General features: G+C 33.4%; 2 protein-coding genes and 1 non-coding gene across 3 annotated transcripts; 2 read left to right on the top strand and 1 right to left on the bottom strand.

The window, feature by feature from the left end:
• The first annotated feature begins 808 nt into the window (after positions 1–808).
• On the top strand, positions 809–4191 carry GS1 (Haloacid dehalogenase-like hydrolase (HAD) superfamily protein). The gene is made up of 6 exons (XM_022279889.2): positions 809–1034; positions 1421–1645; positions 2449–2509; positions 2682–2829; positions 2946–3025; positions 3828–4191. The coding sequence occupies exons 1-6, from the start codon at positions 830–832 to the stop codon at positions 3958–3960; spliced, it is 852 nt and encodes a 283-aa protein (XP_022135581.1). The 5' UTR covers positions 809–829; the 3' UTR covers positions 3961–4191.
• Positions 4192–4914: 723 nt separating this feature from the next.
• Positions 4915–4986, top strand: TRNAM-CAU (transfer RNA methionine (anticodon CAU)). Its single transcript has one exon. It is a non-coding gene; the product is annotated as a tRNA-Met (tRNA).
• Positions 4987–5441: 455 nt separating this feature from the next.
• Positions 5442–10899, bottom strand: LOC111007383 (NADPH--cytochrome P450 reductase 1). Its single transcript, XM_088125461.1, has 18 exons — positions 10345–10899; positions 10173–10232; positions 9984–10060; positions 9815–9872; positions 9651–9737; positions 9497–9533; positions 9277–9346; positions 8995–9189; positions 8773–8865; positions 8332–8557; positions 8145–8228; positions 7898–8049; positions 7358–7454; positions 6743–6892; positions 6572–6649; positions 6350–6472; positions 6151–6264; positions 5442–5902 (listed from the first exon to the last, which is right to left on the bottom strand). The coding sequence occupies exons 1-18, from the start codon at positions 10690–10692 to the stop codon at positions 5822–5824; spliced, it is 2130 nt and encodes a 709-aa protein (XP_087981587.1). The 5' UTR covers positions 10693–10899; the 3' UTR covers positions 5442–5821.
• Positions 10900–20406: the final 9507 nt, after the last annotated feature.

The following is a 20406-nucleotide window of genomic DNA, read 5'->3' as shown; positions in this document are numbered from 1 at the left end:
CAAACAGTCATTTAAAACTAAAACGTTTTAAGTGCAAGATACATGCTAAGTTTGCTTCTCAAATTTAATGAATTAAAAATTCTCTCAATTTCAGTTTAGCAGCTTCCATCAAGGCACTCCCATGCTGTCCATTTGGGCCCAACCAAAAGTTTGGGCCGTCGAGCCTTTGCCGCGTATTTTGGGCCATAATACAGTAATTGGGCCTAGTCTAATGTCAACCCAAACCAAGTAACCATTCCTAAGGATTTCCCATGTATATATATTTTGTTTTGAAAATGTTTATGGGATAATATTAAAAGCGAGACCATCGGGGTTTTTGAAGGAAGAAAAAATTATATTTATCCTCATTTTTTATTTACATTATTAACATTGGATATTGAAAACGATGCATCATTTCTTTTACCTTAAATGTACCCAAGTAAATTAAGGCAAAAACTCTATTGGTAGCACTTATTTTGCACAGTTTTTTTTAGTAAATCATAATCAATTAATAATCTAAACAAAATCAATATGGTATGATTTATTAAGAGATAACGATGATATATGGAATTATTTGATATGTGCTTCAAATATTCCAAACATTGGTTTCCAATCTTCTTTTTTTAAATATTAATTTCCTTTTTTTTTTTCTGAGAACCATTAATTTCCAATCTTGATACGAAATCCGCCGTCTCTTTAATAAAATTGTATTTTTAGGACACCGATTTTACGTTATTTGTCACCGACTCTTCCATCAATTCCAGATCATCCAAATAACAATATTTTAATTAAAAGTTTAGAAAATAAATAAATTACTTATGATTACTTAATTCTGTTTTGTTCGTGTTCGATGATGCTGTCTTTTCAGAGCACCTCTCCGAATAGAATTCTTCAAAACTTTATACGCTATCCCAAATCCAAAATTGTCCGTTCTTCTCCGCTGAAGTTCCCAAATCGCTCTGCAACTACTGTTCCAATGGCGGATCTTTCCTCCGACGCTCCTTCCAGAGGATCCATCACTCATGTTATCTTCGATATGGACGGCCTCTTATTGGGTAAATTCGCTTTTCATATTCCTTCCCTTTCTCCTTCCTCATTGTTATGTTGTCATTTGCTTTCCTATCAATTCTCCAATTTCCGGATTTATCCCCCGGATCTGCTGCTCTTTTTATCATTATTATTATTGCATATTGTTCACTGCTGCTTGTAAGCAACTTACTGTTGCTTGATTCGCGCTGGTTTCTAAAATATATATCCTGCTTTGTACAAGCTAAAGTATGAGATTAGGTCACCATTGCATTGACTGTGCCTGAATCTTTGGTTGGCTATAGCGTGTACTTGTTTTCAGTACAATCTACTATTCAGCAGTTGGGAGATTTTGGATCTAAAGATAATATCTGTTAAAATTTTCATGAACTAATATGTAATTCTTCTACTGCAGATACTGAGGTGTTTTACACTAAAGTACAAGAGAACATTTTGGCAAGATTTAATAAAACTTTTGATTGGTCACTTAAGGCAAAGATGATGGGTATGAAAGCTATAGAAGCTGCTCGAGTCTTTGTTGAAGAGAGTGGAATTAGTGATTCCCTTAGTGCGGAGGACTTTCTTGTGGAAAGAGAGGACATGCTACGAAGTCTATTTCCGAATAGTGAGCTTATGCCAGGTTAGTATTACCACTTATGAGAATGCTTGATGCTTATGATCATTTTCTGTAATTAAGTCATATTTCATTGCATTCACGTGAATTTTGAGAGAGATGTCAAGTCAAACATCCACAATGTGAACGAAAATGATAACTTTACAAGGATTCAAAATTATTCTATCAATTCTGCCTGCATTTGAAAAATGATACACAGATACTGGTCACTAGTACCTTTTGTTGGAAGGCAAAATTTCATGGTGAACAGTTAATTGAAATCACTTAAGAGATGTCGACTCAGTGCATGTCAATTATGTTGGCTGTCTTCTACTTCCAACAAGCCCCCTGGTAGTGAAAGGCTGACATGGAGGTACCGAACCACCGTCCCAACGTTTCATACATAAAAGGAAAAAACTGAGAAGTAAGAAAGAAAGGACGGCATTTGATTGAGTTGAGTGTTTTTAAGGAAAAGAAATGAAACTATAAGAGTAGAGAGTTCGATATTTAAAAAGAAAGACAATGATTGGAGATATCCACATGGGGACCAGCAAATCTAGTCAATTTTGCGAACATGTAAACACTCTCCAGTCCCTATCAAAAGTTTAATACAGCACAGCATCTTGTACTTTTTAGGTGAGACTAGGGACCAATTAACCTACAGTGCCACGAGACAGACAAACTTCAAAGTTTTATCTCAGATTCGCTCACCTGTTCTGAAGTGTCTGTGTTCTCTTTCTATGCAATAGCTAGTGGTTGATGTTTAAATACGTTTTTTTAATTGTCATAAATTGCTTTTAGTTACACTCCATTTTGCCTATTTATTGCAGGAGCTAGCCGGTTGATCAAACATCTTCATGCAAAAGGAGTACCATTCGGCTTGGCAACTGGGTATGTATAGCATTCTATATGATAGCTCATAGCTTTGGCCTAGTTTTTCATTGTAAATTCCAGCCATTCTTATTAAAATCATAGTTCTTTTTTATCTCTTTTATGATTGTGTTTGTATCGCTATAAAATAAATAATTTATCTACCATTATTTTATCTGAAAATTTTCAACAGATCTCATAGACGTCATTTTGAATTAAAAACACAAAGACATGGTGAACTTTTTAAGTTGATGCATCACATTGTTCTTGGTGATGATCCAGAGGTTAAGAAGGGAAAGCCATCACCGGATGTATTTCTTGCAGCTGCTAAAAGATTTGAGGTATAGTTGTAACTTTTTAATTAAAATCTTGGTTCACTCTGTCGTTTATTTGCATATAAGTGCTTCCCCTTTTTGTGCTACAATGTGATGGTGGCTATGCCACATCTTTTAAACAGGATGCTCCCGTAGATCCCAGCAGAACCCTTGTGTTTGAAGATGCTCCATCAGGTGTTCTTGCTGCTAAAAGTGCGGGAATGTAAGTTTGGGAATTTAAATTTCTTACGTATTATAGCTCTTTACCATTTTAGTGTTTTGACCAAATGTGTTTCAATTCAACATGGAAGGGTGTGTTGCCTTTATTACCATTGTTGAGTCTCAACTACCAACAGCAGTAAATTTGCCACCCAATTTGATTAACTTTGCATCAATAGCCTCTGCTACATCTATCTTTTACAATTGATTGAAATTTTAATCTCTGGCACTCCTCAGCCACAGTTTTTCAATATAAGTCTGGCTGTGAAAGATTTGATTTTGACCAGCATATCATAATTCATAATTTTGCCAATGTTTTTGACTTTGCATATTTTGTATTTTCGATGGAGTTCCCTAGCTAGTCCAAAACTCAAATATTTGCCTGTTCATGATTTCAATGTCTAAACTCAAATATACAGTTTCTTGCCCTTATTAGTTTTGGACCTCATTATAGGTAGACTAGGAAACCAAATATATTCTATGATTGATTAAATTATAATTTTAGGCCATGTGCTTCTTTACTCGTAATATTTGTCTCTATATTCATTTTAGTTGTATTTTCGTAAAGGTGACAATTTAGTCTAAACTGTAACTAGAAGCTGACACAGAATCACATAGAGCTTTACATAAGCATCTATGTAATGGCATGTTGGCTTTTATTTAGAATTTATATCAGAGACCAAATCAATATGTTTACAGAAGTACAAAGAACAAAAAAATGAAACAAATATCGAAACGCAATTTAACTGTAATAATTTTGGTTATTGTTATTGTCACTGAAAACTTGTTTTGCCATCGGAAAGCAGGAGAGTAATTATGGTTCCAGATCCAAGGTTGGATGATTCCTATCGTAAAGATGCAGACCAAGTGTTGAGTTCCCTCTTGGATTTCAACCCCAGAGAATGGGGTCTGCCTCCTTTTGAAGATTCAGAAAGCTGAGGCCTCACCTTTGATTCATGCCGCTGCCTGCTGATATACAAACTTATCATTTTATGGGAATGTTTAATGCATAATATTATTTCATTCCTCAGTGTGACAGAGAGGTTCTTAGTTCTTACCAGGTTATTTAGTGTGCTTGGCATTTTTTTTGCCAGATTATGAACTTAGATTATCAATTTTTACCAATGTAAATGAAACCATGTTGTTAATGCTGCAGTTTCTCCCTTTCAATCTTGTTAACTGTCGATCTCTACGAGACGATCATATTTCGAAATCGACCAAACTGAATCTGTTATATATATATATCTTAAATAAATCAAGGAACGATCTCATATTCATTGCTTTCTTTTATTCTACTCAATTCATATATTAAAATAAATACATCTTTATGACTACCCTCTCATGGAATATGTCTATTCCACAATTTTCTTTCTAAAAATTCTCGTCATTTGAATTTTGAAGCCGCATTGTTGCCATCGTGTTTCCATGTTTCATTGAATTATTGTTAAAGACGTTAAACTTAATTATGGTCAAAATAAAACAAATGCTATTGAGTGATAAGGTAAGATAAAAACGAACAGACAGTTAAAAAAGGGGGGAGTAAGGAGAGAGAGGAGTAAAAAAACGAAATGTAAATGTTTTTTTAATGTACTGTTGAAAAGGCACTGTAAAAAAAATTATCTACCTTGACAACTAGCTGTGCGAAAGGGAAAGGAGGATGATGTGGGACTTACCTTTTTTTCTTTTTTTTTTTTTTGGTTTTTTTTATGGGTTGCAATTGCAAAGGTTAGGAGTTGCTTTCTATCACTCTCACTCCATCAAAGACAACCCACATGTTTGCAGCTGCAAAACCAATGGCCAACAATTCGCCAAGCCACACTCAAAGAAAATCACTTGTTTTTGAAACCATGGATATATAATATAAATATAATGCTTGTTGCTTCATAGATATAAATCAGAGTGGCGCAGCGGAAGCGTGGTGGGCCCATAACCCACAGGTCCCAGGATCGAAACCTGGCTCTGATAATGATTGGCTTTTGCATTGTGTACAAAATTTTTTTGCTATATATAAAATGGTAGAATTCCACTTTCAGAGTTTGGTCGTTTTTTGGCATGAGACCACTGGATAGAAAGGTAAAAGCATGCTCAACTGTTCTACATGTTAATACATTCCTCAAAATTTAACCATAACAATTTGTTGATACTTGCTAATATCTTTATAAACCAATATAAGACACGCCGGAGAAAAGTTTAGATTACCATATGTTTACATTGCCAACATTAAAATTGTAAGTAGTTAATTAGTATTTATTATTTCATTCCAATTTTTACATTGATTCAGAAATCTTAGCAAAACGAAATTACCTTTTTTCCAGAAGTGTAGACTGAGACAATTGCCATTTCAACCGACTGTCAAACGTGGACTAAAATTTTCCAAGTATGAAATTGAGAGGGAGGGGGAGAGAGAGCACAAGGCACTATGGACAAAAAAAAGTCTAAATTATTTCATCTGTTTAATGTTACAGACAAGTATACATGAACTTGAAGTTCTGAACCATCTTGTTGGTTCATCTTAGAACGCTAGAATAGAAAAACGAGAGCTCTAACTAATGAATATATCTGTATTTTATAAATTACACGAACAAAAGAATAACACATACGAGCTGTGGACCAAAATGGGAGAGAAGGGGATTGAAAAGAAGACGATATAATTATAATTAAACCTCTGCCATGTGAGAAGAAGACCAGCTTGACAAAGGGACTCAATTTGCAAACACCTTCTCAATAATTCATTCAACCAGATCTAATTTTCGTTAAATATTCTGATATATGCTTTTGGAGAACACATGGAGGGAGTTCATCACCAGACGTCGCGCAGATACCTTCCGCTCATCTGCAGATTCTTCACCATACTCTCGGCTTTCGAGCTGTCAAGAGATCCCTGAAATCGATATCAAGCAACTGTAGTTAGCGTATAGACCAACAACAATATTAGGTCCAAACAACGAATTTGGAACTGTTGGATGGCTGAGCTATTCGCTAAGAGTCATAATGAAGTTTGTGATAGGAGAGGAGGTTGAATGATAAGATCAATATTGAATGGAAATTAAATGATTCGAGTGAAAAGAAAATGGAAAATATGTATTAACTAAAAGAATCAGAATGCATATAAAGGACTCATGAATCTACCTGTTCTTGTACAATAGTATGGAGAGTTCGGTGGACATCCCTAGCCATGCCCTTCGCATCACCACATACGTATAAGTAAGCCCCTTGTGAAATCAGATTCCAGATATCGGAAGCCTGCAGAATAAGAAAAAGGGTGCTTTAATATCTTCTATGAACTCAGAATCATAGGTCACACCCTTGAATATGTTAATCTTTTCACCTTGTCTGCCATCTTATGTTGCACGTAATCCTTTGTTGGCCCTTCCCGTGAGAAGGCAATAACCAACTCGGAGAGAGCACCAGTTTCAATAAAGTTGTTCAGCTCGTCCTCGTATATGTAATCCTTCAGAAAGAATATGCAAAATGAATAGGTAAAAAAATCCATGAATAATATTTTCTTCGACAGCCGGACTAAAAACTTGAATTTGAGAACTTGGCATACCATCCTACGGTTTCTGCATCCAAAGAACAATATGGAAGGCCCCAATTCTACTCCAGATTCTTTCAAAGCTAATCTTTCCTGAAAATTGAGAAGTTCAAATTTATTAATATTTAGGATCACAAAAGTCATGTAGAAGTAAGCCAAGAGACTCAAAAGCAAGTTCGCAGGTACCTGTAGGAAACCTCTGAAAGGAGCCAACCCAGTTCCGGGACCAACCATGATAATCGGCACTTTACTATCTGCAGGAAGCTTGAAGTTTGATTGCCTCACGAAAATTTGAGCCCAACTGCATTCATCGCTTTTCTCCATGGGCACAGAATTCTGAAGAATGAGGAAAAATTATTAAATAAATTTCCAAAGTCCAACGGAAGTGACCTACATTATGAGCTGAAGCACTAAATTTTATCTGCACCAATTAGAGAATTGAAGAACAACATAGACGATCAGAATAAAACATGAATTTGACAATAATAAAGCTCCTTCAAGCACATAGTTATCATAGATCCAGTAAGGTCAGAAATCACCCCAGAACCTCTCTCTAAGTGGAGAACCTTCACTTATTAGTATATTAAAACCGATAGCCACCAAGTAATTGTAGGAAAAGATAATCCATGATGTTTCAAGTTTTTAACAGGAATCCTTCACCAAGAACCATCTCAAGTTGCTCAGAAAAACCAATTATTCAGGGTTATTGCTCTTCAATAATCTTGAGTAACTCTTATAGATTCTTGTGCATTATATCAGATTCATCTTTGGACACGGAAGCAAGAAATAAATGAAGCATACCTTCATCCAAGTTGAGCACACTCCTTTATGAATACGCCCTGTTGGCATTTTGTCATAGACTAAAGCACAAGTAACATGAATACTAGATGAAGCCATCCTGTTAAGTGCAAAAAATACAGATATCAACAACTCAACAGTAACGTGTCTTGTAAAGAACAAGGTATGAAAAATTATATTCTTTCCTAAATTTTAACCTTCGACCAAACATCACATTTCTCTCACTGTACGGCTATCAAAACTTTATTCCCATGAAAGTCCCGCTAAAATCCAAACTTACATTCCCTTCCTTGTGACTAATCTTCACAATGTGCTTTACCCAAAGAGAATTTTATAAATTTGATTTTTAACCAACTGAAACCAAGTAGAACTTCTATACCCATGCACACCTACATCTATGTAATGAAAAATAAACATAGCACTAGAAATGCCTTCATTCTAATCACAGACAAGATTCTCTTGGGTGATTTGCCAAATTTATCTATAGAATTTAGAATAGATTATTAAAAATGCTAAAGAAGAAGGTAGGGAAACTGTAAATACCTTGGAGATGATGATATAGAGTAGAATCGAGGCTGCAAGCGTGGTGCAACAGCTGCAAAGAAGACACCAAGTGGGGGCTTGGCAGAAGGAAATTCAGCCATGACCTCAAGAAGGCTTTTCTGGTTACCAATCACAGACTGGGCATATTCATCCTACAAAATTTCAACCAAACAAACAAGTGAGTGACATTTGAGAAGTACGAGAGCATCCAATCTATCATTCTATATATCCATGTTAAATTCACCACCTTCCCGGCAGGTGATGCAAGATATCTTAATCGGTCAGCCTCCACAGGATTTGAAGCATGCGCTGCTAATGCAAGCAATGCTGACTGAAAATGCATACATTAAGATTACATTAGTCAGCTCAAATAACAGATATGTTCCCCAATGAATGAGAAGCATGAAGTAATAATTCCAAAAAAAGACACCAACCTTCTTGGGTGAATTCAAGAGATCTACATATCGAGTTAATGCTGTTCTGAGGGTGCAGGATGGGAAAGGAGGTGGTAAAGAGCTTCCACCAAGTGGAGTCCCATCCTCATTATCAGTATGTATGGAAAAATACGTTTCAGGAGACAAACCCAATAAGTTTAGTGCCTCATCCACAGTCTCAGTTAAATTTTCACAGTAAACACCAACATGATCCCCTGTTTCATATCTGAGAAAGAGAACGGATGTTTAAGGCATTGTAATGCTAATAAATTGCAGTATCTATTAATTGCCTATAAATTGTGGTATCAATTGATTGCACTCCATATTTCGTCTTTCCTACATTTCATCTATGCAACCTACCCCACAAGATTTCGGTAAATAATAAGAGTTGTGAAGAAGTATACCCAAAGAACCTCATAAACACCAGTCAAGGCCACTTACTTGAGCGCAGACCCGGAAATATCAAACTCTAGATGAGTACAGGAGCGATCAGATGCAGAAGTATGGAGCTCTTTCCTCACAACGACATTAGATCTTCAAGGGAGAAAACAACTAGTTAGATTTCATTCTACTTTTTTTCACTTAATTAGGAAAAAAAATTCCAGAGAGGGGCAAGGTGGTGCCAATTACGAATTAAAATTCAATATAACGAATTGTCACAACCTGAATGGATGTTGAGCATCATGTACTGCATGACCATTTGCATTAATCCAGCTCTTGTCCTCAGAAGCTACATCTGCAGAATCATGGAATACAACTCGATATTCTAATACAGCCGCTGTGTAAGGTGTGGTCACTGTTGTTGCATCATCCTCATCTCGAAGCAGCTGATCCAACTCAGGCCACAACAATTCTCTCCTAAAAACAGAGAAGATAATGGAAGTATGAGGGGGCAATCTTATTTAGCAAACTTCTGTAACTTTAACCAAGTCACTTTCTCTGTACCAAGCAGTGAAGTCATCCTCGATGCACTGATCGTCATCTCCAAGACCAACTTTAACAATGCGCTTGCCTCCTGTAAACAAAATAAAATATCTTATCGGTAAACTTGATAAGTTAAATTTATCTTTCAAAACATTAATCTGCCCTTGAGCTTTAAAATGTTTTCAAGAATTCATTTGGTATGGACTCCTAGAAAATGAAAATAAAGAAGGCATGAATATACCCTGTGCCTCAAGCCGCTCATCTGCTACCTTTGCAATCTGTTTGTCAACAACCAAAGAGATCAACCTAAACTTGTTAACAACTTTTAATTTCAACCAGATTCCAATACAGTATTCAACAATCAACGTCTAGAAAATTGAAAGAAGTTTCAAAACCTTATTAAAATGCTCATATTGTCGGTTGCCAAGGCCAAAGATAGCATACTGAAGGTTCTGAAGCCACTCCCCTCTCTCTTCTTTCCCCTATAAACATGCATATTCAAATCAGATAAACAATTATAGTCATCCGCAAAAAATCAAACATGCCATAAAAAATTTACCTCTGTGAACCATTTATAGAATCTTGCGGCATTATCAGTGGGCTCCCCATCGCCATACCTGCATTCCTCACCAATTAACCACTTTAAAAGGCTAGAAAACAAACTTAAATCTTGGTCTCAAGACAAGCGATCCAGATAAACAGAAAAGCTTGTGTGTGCTGAAACTCACGTTGCCAAGAAGAAGATAGCGAGGGACTCTTTCTTCAATTTCTCTTCGTACTCCTCATCGTCGGCTGCATAATCATCCTACGAAATAAGGTCCAACTCCAAATGTCAGCATCATAGTTCGTCAACAAAAAGTAGAATGCACCAAAAGATCACCACAACTCAAAACACAAAATAAGAAAAAGAAGCTTACCAAATCAACAACTCTAAATGTTGTCTTCTCGTACCGTGCTTTCGCCTCATCAGATAGAGCCTAAATACGAAGTCATTCATGAGCAATATTCAGCAATTATTTACAAAAAAAAAAAAAAAAACGAATTAGCATAAGGAAATTTCAATTTCTTCAAGTTTTTTCGTTAGCAAACCTTTGCAAATCCTTCGGCGGTGCCTGTCTGCGTACCGAAGAAGATCGTAACCTTCTTCTTGCCGTCTTCAACTTCGGGCTCCGGCTCCTTCGAAATCAACGGCTTAGGCAGATCCACGGCCGTAACTTTCCGATTGCTGGATCTCCGCCACACAAGAACAACGAAGCAACCAATCATGACCGCGATCGAGGTGGTTAAGATCGCAACCAGCTCGCGATTCTCGAAGATAACCGAGGCAACCTCGCCGGTCGAATCAAATGAAGAATTAGACGGGTCCTTCCTGCCCTTAATTATGGCCGACATGAACTCCAATGGAGAAACCCTTATAGAACTTGATTCCGATTGCATGTTGGAACCTGAAACACAGAGACTAAAAATCTCACTGGAATCCGGTGGCGCGGAGACGGAGAAAGACCACCGGAATCCGATTGATAATTTGAGGAGGTGCAACTGCAAAATGTAAACAGCAGTATTAAAAGTATCAATGGGATGCGGGTGCGAGAAAGTCGGTGTCGGAAGTGGTGGCCGTGCGCTGCGCTGGCGTTAATTTTGCGGAGGGAGGGGTTTATATTGGGAGGGTGAAGGAGCGCGTGACCAAACCAACGCCTACGGCCTACCAAACCAGACCGGTCGAACCCACCTAACACCACGATTTTAACCATGGTTAACTCAACCGCCCTCTCCTCCACGTTTTCCCCTTTTTCATTCCACTATATTATATTACATTATTATTCTTTTTTTTTTTTGTTCTTTTTGCTAAGGTATATTACATTATGTTATACAGGATTATTATTCAATTCATGTGCCGCTACTCAGTGTTAATCCCCGCGTGATCATTTTCTTAAAAATCTGTATTTAGGAAATCCAGAAATTAAATAAGAAGATATCGTGTTATACTGATCAAACGAGATATGTAACTTTGCTAATATAAAATAGATTTGGAGATTAATTTTACTAATTTAGAAAAATAATTTTTTCCTTTGAAAAAAATTGTTATTTATGATTAACTAATTATAGTATATATCAAGATTATGAATTTCGAAAAAAAATTATTCAACTAATGTGGGATCATTCTACCTTTTTTGTAAACTTGATTATTTTTAATCGGCACAAAACGATAATGATTTTTTTTATTTTTCTTGAAGTCTGTTTTAGCCGGCACAATAAAAAAATAAATAATGTATATACTTTTGACAGCCAAACAACGTCAGACAACGTGGATTTCTCTTTTTAAAAAGAGAAATACGTGAAACGATAGTCTTTTTTTTTTTTTAATTGAGAACATTGTCAGATAATTTGGAGAGAAAGTTATGTTTTGTTAATATATTTAGATTTGTTAATGGGACGAAATTGATTGCATTAATAGACAGGTTTGATTTTGTTGTTGCTGTTTCTTTAGTACGTATAGAAAAAAGAAACTGAAATTAAAGGAGTACAACATCTTTTAGTTAAGGCACCATTAACTTATGGTGGATTTGATTTTCTTGTTGAACCTATTAAAATTTATGTATCAACTAATATTTGAATAAATAATGAAATAATAACTTAATGGTGTATGTATTTTTTTCCTAGCAATTCTTTTTTAGTAAACCAAATTGAGAAATTCTAATACAATAAAAGTAAAATTGTTAATTTTAAAATATTGAGAAAAAAATATAAAATATTAGTGACCATTTGATATATTTACCCTTTTATGATATATAGTTTTGAATTATCCTTCGTTTATCTACGACACTAGGTACATTTTTAATATTTTTTTTAACGTCACAAAAATAATAGATTTAAGTATCCAATTAAAAAAGTAAACACAACTATAATCAAGAGTGTATATCCAAAGCCAAAGCGAGCAGAACTCAGTGGTAATTAGCATGCACAGATTCATATAGATATAATGAAAATATATTAATTTTCACCGTGAACTTAATGACGTGTATCGATTTTTAATATATATTTCTAATTTTATCATATCACACTTAAACTTAGATATAGTAGTTTTTTCCATGTGAAATAATTTTTGTCTGAAAATTTGTTTAAAAATATTTGTTCATATGTATCAAATGAATTACAAAACATATGTTTGGTAAGGGATTGATTTGCATGACAAAATCTACTTCATAATTGATTTTTTGTTTGTTGAAATTTATAAATTTTGGTGAAATTATTAGATGTTATTATGTAATCAATCTAATTTGTGCAAAACTTGAATTTTATTAAATTAGTAAGTTTTCAGAGTAAAGAATCGTGCTTTTAAAAACCAAACAAGTAATTTTTCAAACTATAATTATGGTTATCACTTTCAAAATTTTAAGAGCTCTAATAAAGAATCTGATTAAAATAATGAACTAAAACAAATTTAGTAAGTATCGTTTTTGTTTACGATTTTTTCACTTGTCTCTACAACTTTAGGTATATTATTTATTTTTAAAAGTAGAAACAAAAAGTTTCTTTTTTGGAGAGGAAACAAAAAGTATTTCATATTACCAAATTTACTTATTTTTATAAATAAAGGGATAGAAATAAGAAATTGAAATATAGTAAATAAAAAGTTAGCATGTGACCTCATATGTTCAGTGATTGTACACCACACGTCATATTAAATATCAATCTCACCTTTTTTATATATATCAACTAAGTTTCGAAATAATTTAAAAACTCGTTTTACCTTTCTAAAAATTGGTTACAACTTTTTTTTAAGTTTTTTTTTTCTGAGTTATAAACATGTAAAATACAATAACAACACAAATCACTATTAAACAAGCTATAATATTTTATTAAAAAATTAATCAAGCCAACGTAAATTTATCAATCACGAAATAAAAGAATCTATGTTATGTGATTGTTAATATAATTTTTAGAATAAATATACATAAGTTTAAATATTATTAAACCACCAATAATTTAGAAGTTTAAAAGATGAGTTAAGGTAAATTTAATCATTTAAACAGCATCGCAATTAAGATATCTTATTATTATCTTACCAAAATTTCATTTACGTTTATTTTTAACTTGAGAAATAAAAAACAACGATAATGGGAGGAGACAAAATAAAATATATTTACCATCAACTTAAGTTTTTTTTTTTACTCGGTAGTGGCTTAACATGAATCTTGCGAAATTGTCGTTTACCTCTGATATGAAGTACGTCGTGTTTCACGTGCTTAAATGCTTCAAATTATAGATCATTTTTTCCTGCATTATATTTTTATCAAAGGAAAAAATATAATAATTAGAAAATGAAGAATCGGCAGAAGGAATTCCGACAACTCCGAGCAGTCTTTCTTTCTTTCGCAAATTTCGAATAATTTTCGAAACTGGACCACTAACTAAAAATAAATTAATAAATTTGGACCAATCACACATTGCAGGTCTATAACTGAAATCTGATAATTATATATATAGTGCTTTCTCGTGCCTCGAAAAATCATGCAAAAGAAAAAATAATTAAAATAATTGATAATATCTTTCATATCTCATATAAAATTGTAAAACTTGTTATTTTATATAATATATTTCGGTTTCATAGTTATTTTATTTTAGATTTGTTGTTTCTTAAAAGCTAGCATATGCTTGACTTTGTTAAGAATCTCATCGATAAAATAAGAGATCTGATAAGGGATAATAATATGATTACTCCTCTCACTAACAATTGATTTTGAAATAGAATGAATATTAATAGTTTCAAAAGGATTAGATAAAACGCCAACATGAGAATCTGATAGCATTAAAAAATAGTTAAAAATTGCTCAACAACCTTAATAACCAACTAAAAAAAACCAATTGATGTCATAACAGAAATATTATTTTCCGGTCGAACATTAGACCTCCCACTCTGATACCATCTTAAGATGAATAAACCACCCATAAACTCAAAAACTTAAGTTAATGGGTTGGGTAAATTTAATTCATTTGTATGGATTCTAACAAACTTGCTGACTCGTCTATGTGAAAAATGTAGCCGACTTTCTGTTATGGACAAAATTCGACATCAACAGTACCCATCCAAGTTACTTACACAGGTTACAAATAGAGTTGAGAGTGGATAGGGAAATCAGTTTAAATATTTGTGTCATACATTTGAATTTAATTAGTTGAAATTATTCTAAAATGTTGTTCGAAATTTAGAAGCTAAAGAAGAAAAAACTATAAATAATGGGCAACAAATTGGTGCATAATCTGCATACCAAATCAGCGATATTGTTGCACATAATTAATTAAAAAATGAACAAAATCATTGACAAACAAGATTTAAAAATAGTTGGTTTGTTGAATTTTTTCAAAATTTTTAATTTTACCAAAGTAAGTTGGCATTATTGTTTTTCCACTATGAATCACGATCCGTATCTTGAGAATAACAAAACCAGAAATCACATGATAAATTTTAATTTTAAATGAATATTTAAGGACAAAGCCACATTTAAGGAATGATTACAAAATACTCATTCTTATTTAAGAAATTGACAGAGAATGGAAAAACAATATAATATAACAGTATCATAATATAATTTGTTAAATAAGAATTTGAGTAGAAAACAAATTTATGATTTTGAAACCATCGATGACGCCCAAATGGCATGCCTTCAAACAAAGTTGAATTCTTTTTATTTTGGTTCGTAAACTTTTAAAATATATATATATATATTTTTCATCTAAACTTTGATGCTTATTCACTTTTGATTTTCGAAAATTTTTAAAAATAACCATGTCAATTTATGAATAATAAAATATTGATATTTTCGCAGTTGAACTAAAACTACATATAAACTAGGAATTGACTTTTAGAAAAATAGAAAAAAAAGAATCAAAACATTGATTAATGTATTTATACAACGATTACAAATTATTTTTGTTAGGATAATATGTAAGGTGAGAATTCGAACTCTAGTCTTTTGACTGTAGAGTTATGCCATCTTAACCAATTAATCAAAATAATTAATTGTTAAAGCTTAATAACTATGATAAATATTCCAAAAGTCTGGATACAAAACTAAAATAGTTATGTTTAAAGTCGTAAAGTAACCTCACATTAATAAAGTTTAAATTTTTTTAATATTTTTCAAAATAATTTACTTGAAATAAATATAATTAAATTTGTTTGTTTGAGCGTCGGTTGGAAAGGAAAAAAATCAATAAATTTGCTACTATAGACTTTAAATCTTAATTTATTAACTAAAAATTAAAAGATGACGAGACTAAATAAATAATTTACTTGAAAAGTTTATTAAACCATGCAACGTTTTATACTTTTAATCCTAACTTTTTTTACTTAAAAACATGATATGAAATCAGGTAATTAAGATGTTAAATCATTTCACACATAGGATGACAAACAAAATAAGAATTTGAAATCACTTAAAATAGGCATTTTGAAATTCTACTACCAAAATGAAATAAATAAAAAAAATTAAAACAAATTTTAAATTTTAAGATAATTACGGGATCTGTATTAGAGAACAGAAAAATACTAAGCTAATTTTAACCTGAAAAAGTTGACGAAAATACTGAAATCTAACTTTATTCCACAAATATTTGCAAAGAAGTTGTGCGGCTGGCAATCTCGATATTTCACGTGTTACATTCATACATGGCAGTTCCCCTACACCAGCTAATAAATAATAGGCAAATACGAGGAAGTAAACAAAAAATAAACAATAAATGAAGAAAGAAGAAAATAGTAAATAGCACAAAAAGACTTGACATTGAAAGGCAATATTCATTCTTTTTCTTTTTAGGGAAAAAAAAACAATAATAAATATGAAATTCTTGTTTTTTAGGACATTTTCCAGTTTTGCTCTTGTAGAGATGGAAAATCTATGGTAATACTTTAAGTCTGTGGAACTCCAAAAGAGAAGAAAATAATAATATTCAATATTTCTATTGAAAGTTTGATTGGTGCCTAAAATATCGATGAAATGTTAAAAAAGAAATGACAACAAAATTAAGTAACATTATATCAACAATTAACATAAATTTGCTCGCTGGAAATAAGAGACGAAACTTGTGGTGGAAAAAACTTTCATATTAAAAAAATAATAATAATAATAAATTGCAAAATTGAAGATCCCCATCATTTCCCTCCACTAGTTTTACTTTTTAACTTTTAATTTTTAAACACTTCTCTGTCTCTCTTGTCTTGACGTGGACAGATTCGGAGCACCTCCTCATTTGCAAGTGGACCGTTTTTCATACTAAAATAAGCGAACTTTTTCTACAGTTTGAATTTCAGTTTTACTTTCTTTCTTCGGATTATTTCATTTCATCTCACAAATATCTGTTTTAGTATCTAAGTTCGTTCATTTTCCTTTAAACTTCCATAAATTTTATTTCAGACCCCTTCCTCCAACTTTGAAAGTCTCTCTTTAATTTATAAATTTATTTAAAAAATGTTACTGTGATTCCAGTTATTTTAGTTTAATAGATGAATGAGATAATTTTGAATATGTATATTTACATATGGATATTTTTTAGTATAACAAATTGGAGGCATGGAAGTTTGAACTTCGAACATGTGATTTTGAAAATAATTGTTGGATTTGTAAATAGTATAAAAAAAATGATTGATCTCTAATATAGATAAGATCAATTATTTTCATTTGTAGATGAAACCAAAACCAAAACTATAAGGATTATGCTCCAAACCAGACAATATCATATCATCTTGAAAGTATAAGGGTTGGCATCGGTCTATGATTTGAATCCTTCCCTCTAATTTATAATTAAATATAAGTATGTATAGATATTTATATATATATATATATATATATAGTCAGTGGAAAGGTGTAAAGGAATTATTGGTAGCGTGATTCACATTTTTCGTAAATAATTTAATCAAAAAGCCGACCCCACTTCCACGCCCACAGTTTTCTGAAGGTTTCATTTGATTTGATTATTTCAAAATTTTCTTTCCTACTAATATATAGTTTTTTAATTGCTCCAAATCAATGAGTTACCAAGTCAAGCTTGCCAGATCATTCAAAATTCCCAACGTAATTAAATTCACATTATTATTTAACTCGTTCAATCGCGTCATTAGCCTAATAACCGTTTCATTCAATGAAATGAAGATAATTTAACGATGAAAGGTCTCTTTTCTTTTTTAAGTATAATATATTGGAGAGGAGATTTAAACTCACAACTTGTTGGTTAGAGGCATAAGTTAATTACCGTTGAGTTATACTGATTATAATTTATTTTCTAAATATTGAAGGTTTAAAATTTCTTAAATCGCTCTAAACAAATATTTATATATTATGAATCGTTGTATAAAATTTTAGTTTTTCAAAAATATGCTTAATTAGCACATGTTTCAAAACATGAAGTAGGATGTATGACAATTTCACACTTTTCTTTAGGTCATATCAACGACACTTTTTTTTAGTACAATAAAATATGAAGATATAAAATTAAACGTCTAACTTCTAAAAAATGAATAAAATGTCTATTCGTCGTTGCTCGTTCATGTTGGCCAATCCATATCATCGTCACTTAAAAATGACGTGGAGTCTATAAAATAAAATAGTATATATAAGTTAATTAAATAAAATGATTGCCAACCTAAACTATAATTCCACGAATAAGTCAGGATGTTTTAAATCACACCCCACATGTTAAATTAAAAAGAGAGAGCATTGACACCATTGTAGTACTATAAATTTCCCTATTCATATATTCAGAAAGGTAAATTAATTGAAGTTAAATTATAAATTTGATTCTTAAAATTCGGAAGATGGTGTTTATTATAGTGATAATCCATATACACGAATTAAATTTATTTTTGGTTAAGTATTTGGTTAAATAGTGATTTAGTCATTCTTAACATACTATGTATCTAGTTTTTTTTTTTTTTTATAGTATCTAATATCATTGAACTTTCAATATTGTGTTGTTTAAAACCAATTGAATTCTAAATTTTTAATTTTGAATCTAACCAGACACATAATATTATTATTATTTTCAACGGAGGCACATAATTTATAATAGGTCAAAATCTTATTACCTACAAAATAAAAATTTTGTAAATTTTACCAGTGAATGACGAATTCAACGCAACATAAAAAATTTATGGACCTGTTACATATTTTAAAATTTTAGAAAAGATAAAAGTTAGTTTAAAAAATAATTAATTTTGGGAGAGAAAGGAGAAGACGAGCCGCGTTTGTGGTTGGTTGGAAGTTGGTGGGAGGAGTGGGTTGGTAAATGGCAACAAGTCAGGGAGAAATAAGTCAATTTGCAGCTAAATTTGGACTTCACCTACTTTCTTCTTCCTTTCAATTAGAAATGCTGTTTTAACACCCAACTACTCCCTCTTTCCCTCATTCAATTTTTTCTCTTTGACATTTCCATAGGTCAGAATTATAACCACAAATAACACTTTTATTGGACAATAAACTTTTTTGTCGAATTGATAAATAAAATAGAGAAATATATGGTCGAAGATTTTATTTAATACTGTTTTCAGAATTTTGAAGAGGCGTTTTTTGGAATTTTGTTGATCATAAGATAGCCATATGGTTTTGTGTTGGCATGTAGCTGTAAAGTGTACGTCACTCACCTCCACTAGTTTATAGAGCAACGTTGCATGCCTTAAAGCCAGATTCCAAGATTTAGAAGAAAAAAAAAAAGAAAAAAGCCAGATTTTATTTTTGTTATTTTTAATTTTAAATATGGTTTGGATTATGAAAATATGCTTTAGTCATAGATAATGTTTATGCAGGAATCTGCACAACGGTTCTTCACGAATCGAACTCGAATTCGGTCTCCGGTTCCGACCTGAACACTAGAGTGGACCTGCACAAGAGGGTGAACACTCCGACGCTCAAGTCAGTATAGATCGGACTCCTTATTTAGTTCGAGGTCAGATTCGATACCTGAGCGCGAAATGTACTCCTCTATTTATAGGTAATGGGCCCGACAGCACGCACGACCGGCGGTTACATGTCTTTTCTCATATCGGACCTGTCGGGTTCCGAGCAGGTCGGACCACAATCAGGTCGAACTTTGGTGCCCATACTTCATCTTTTAAGGGGCAAACTCGGCTCACCTCGGCGGGGCCGAGGTGGACCTAAGCAATCATTTTTATCTAATTTCTTCCAACACGAATAATAGTCCTCCACATGTCCTGGGTAAGTTTACCCCCAAACACTGGCCCCCTCTCTGTTAGGTTTGATCTCGACCTGACAGAGAAGTCCCTTCGAATCTCTTTTGGACACGTGGCGACTTTCTATTTGTAGAGGGAATATGACCGTTGCGAAATACATTTCGACCTGCCAGGTTGTCGGAGTACTCAAGCGTTTCGCCGTTGCGTATCCCGAGGAGATCTCAGCCGCTCGTTGATTACACGTGTACGGCGCAGAGGTTTTTCCGATCAGCTATAAATAGTGCCGAAACTTCAGGTCAAACCTTACGTTTCTTGAATTTCTGGAGTTCGATCTGAAACCAGCTCGAACCCTCTCTTCTAGGTCAGTCACTTTTCTTTGCTCTTACTCTTCTTTCAAAACATGGTAGTTTTCTTATCTTCCCCCTCCAGTAGCGATAGCCTGGGTAGTGTAGGTCGGACAATAAGTAGTTCGTCCCCCAAGCCAAGTGACTCTGGGGAGGTCTTAGCTCGTAGGTTAGAGTCTGAGCTGGAAGAAATAGAGAACTTTAGGTTCTCAGATGATGAAGAGGATAACGATACCTCCACCTCGGGCTAGGGTCTGGAGTACCCTTCTAGGATGCCCGAGCACTACCTTGGACCCCTTCGTAGGGGGTTTAACATTCCGAATAACGTCCTCCTTAGGATTCCGGAGGAAGGGGAAAGAGCTGACAATCCTCCAGAGGGATGGGTCACTCTTTATTTGAAGATGTTTGAGTACGGCCTCAAACTTCCCCTTCATCCCTTTGCTCAGAAGTTCTTAAACCGAACCGGACTGGCTCCTGCTCAAGTGGCCCCCAATGGGTGGGGTGTCATTTTTGCTTTAGCCATTCTTTTTTGGTTGCGAGCTCGGGATGAGGATGAGGCCGAGTTGCTAAGTGTCGACCAGCTTCTTGGGTGTTTTGAGGCTAAGAGGATAGCCAAAAAACCAG

This window comes from Momordica charantia, assembly GCF_013281855.1.
Source record: "Momordica charantia cultivar OHB3-1 chromosome 6 unlocalized genomic scaffold, Mcharantia_2.0 BLBB01000006.1, whole genome shotgun sequence".
Lineage (NCBI taxonomy): Eukaryota > Viridiplantae > Streptophyta > Magnoliopsida > Cucurbitales > Cucurbitaceae > Momordica > Momordica charantia.
Note: the sequence above shows the minus strand (reverse complement) of the source record. Positions and strands in the feature narration are given on the sequence as shown.

What these genes read in the sequence shown, in the direction of transcription:
- GS1 (XM_022279889.2), top strand. Translation starts at nt 830, where the DNA reads ATGATGCTGTCTTTTCAGAGCACCTCTCCGAATAGAATTCTTCAAAAC. An exon ending in TATGGACGGCCTCTTATTGG is followed by an intron (nt 1,035 to 1,420) that starts GTAAATTCGCTT and finishes CTTCTACTGCAG; the next exon opens with ATACTGAGGTGTTTTACACT. An exon ending in GAATAGTGAGCTTATGCCAG is followed by an intron (nt 1,646 to 2,448) that starts GTTAGTATTACC and finishes TATTTATTGCAG; the next exon opens with GAGCTAGCCGGTTGATCAAA.
- LOC111007383 (XM_088125461.1), bottom strand. Translation starts at nt 10,692, where the DNA reads ATGCAATCGGAATCAAGTTCTATAAGGGTTTCTCCATTGGAGTTCATG. An exon ending in CATTTAGAGTTGTTGATTTG is followed by an intron (nt 10,061 to 10,172) that starts GTAAGCTTCTTT and finishes CTTATTTCGTAG; the next exon opens with GATGATTATGCAGCCGACGA. An exon ending in AATATGAGCATTTTAATAAG is followed by an intron (nt 9,534 to 9,650) that starts GTTTTGAAACTT and finishes GTTGACAAACAG; the next exon opens with ATTGCAAAGGTAGCAGATGA.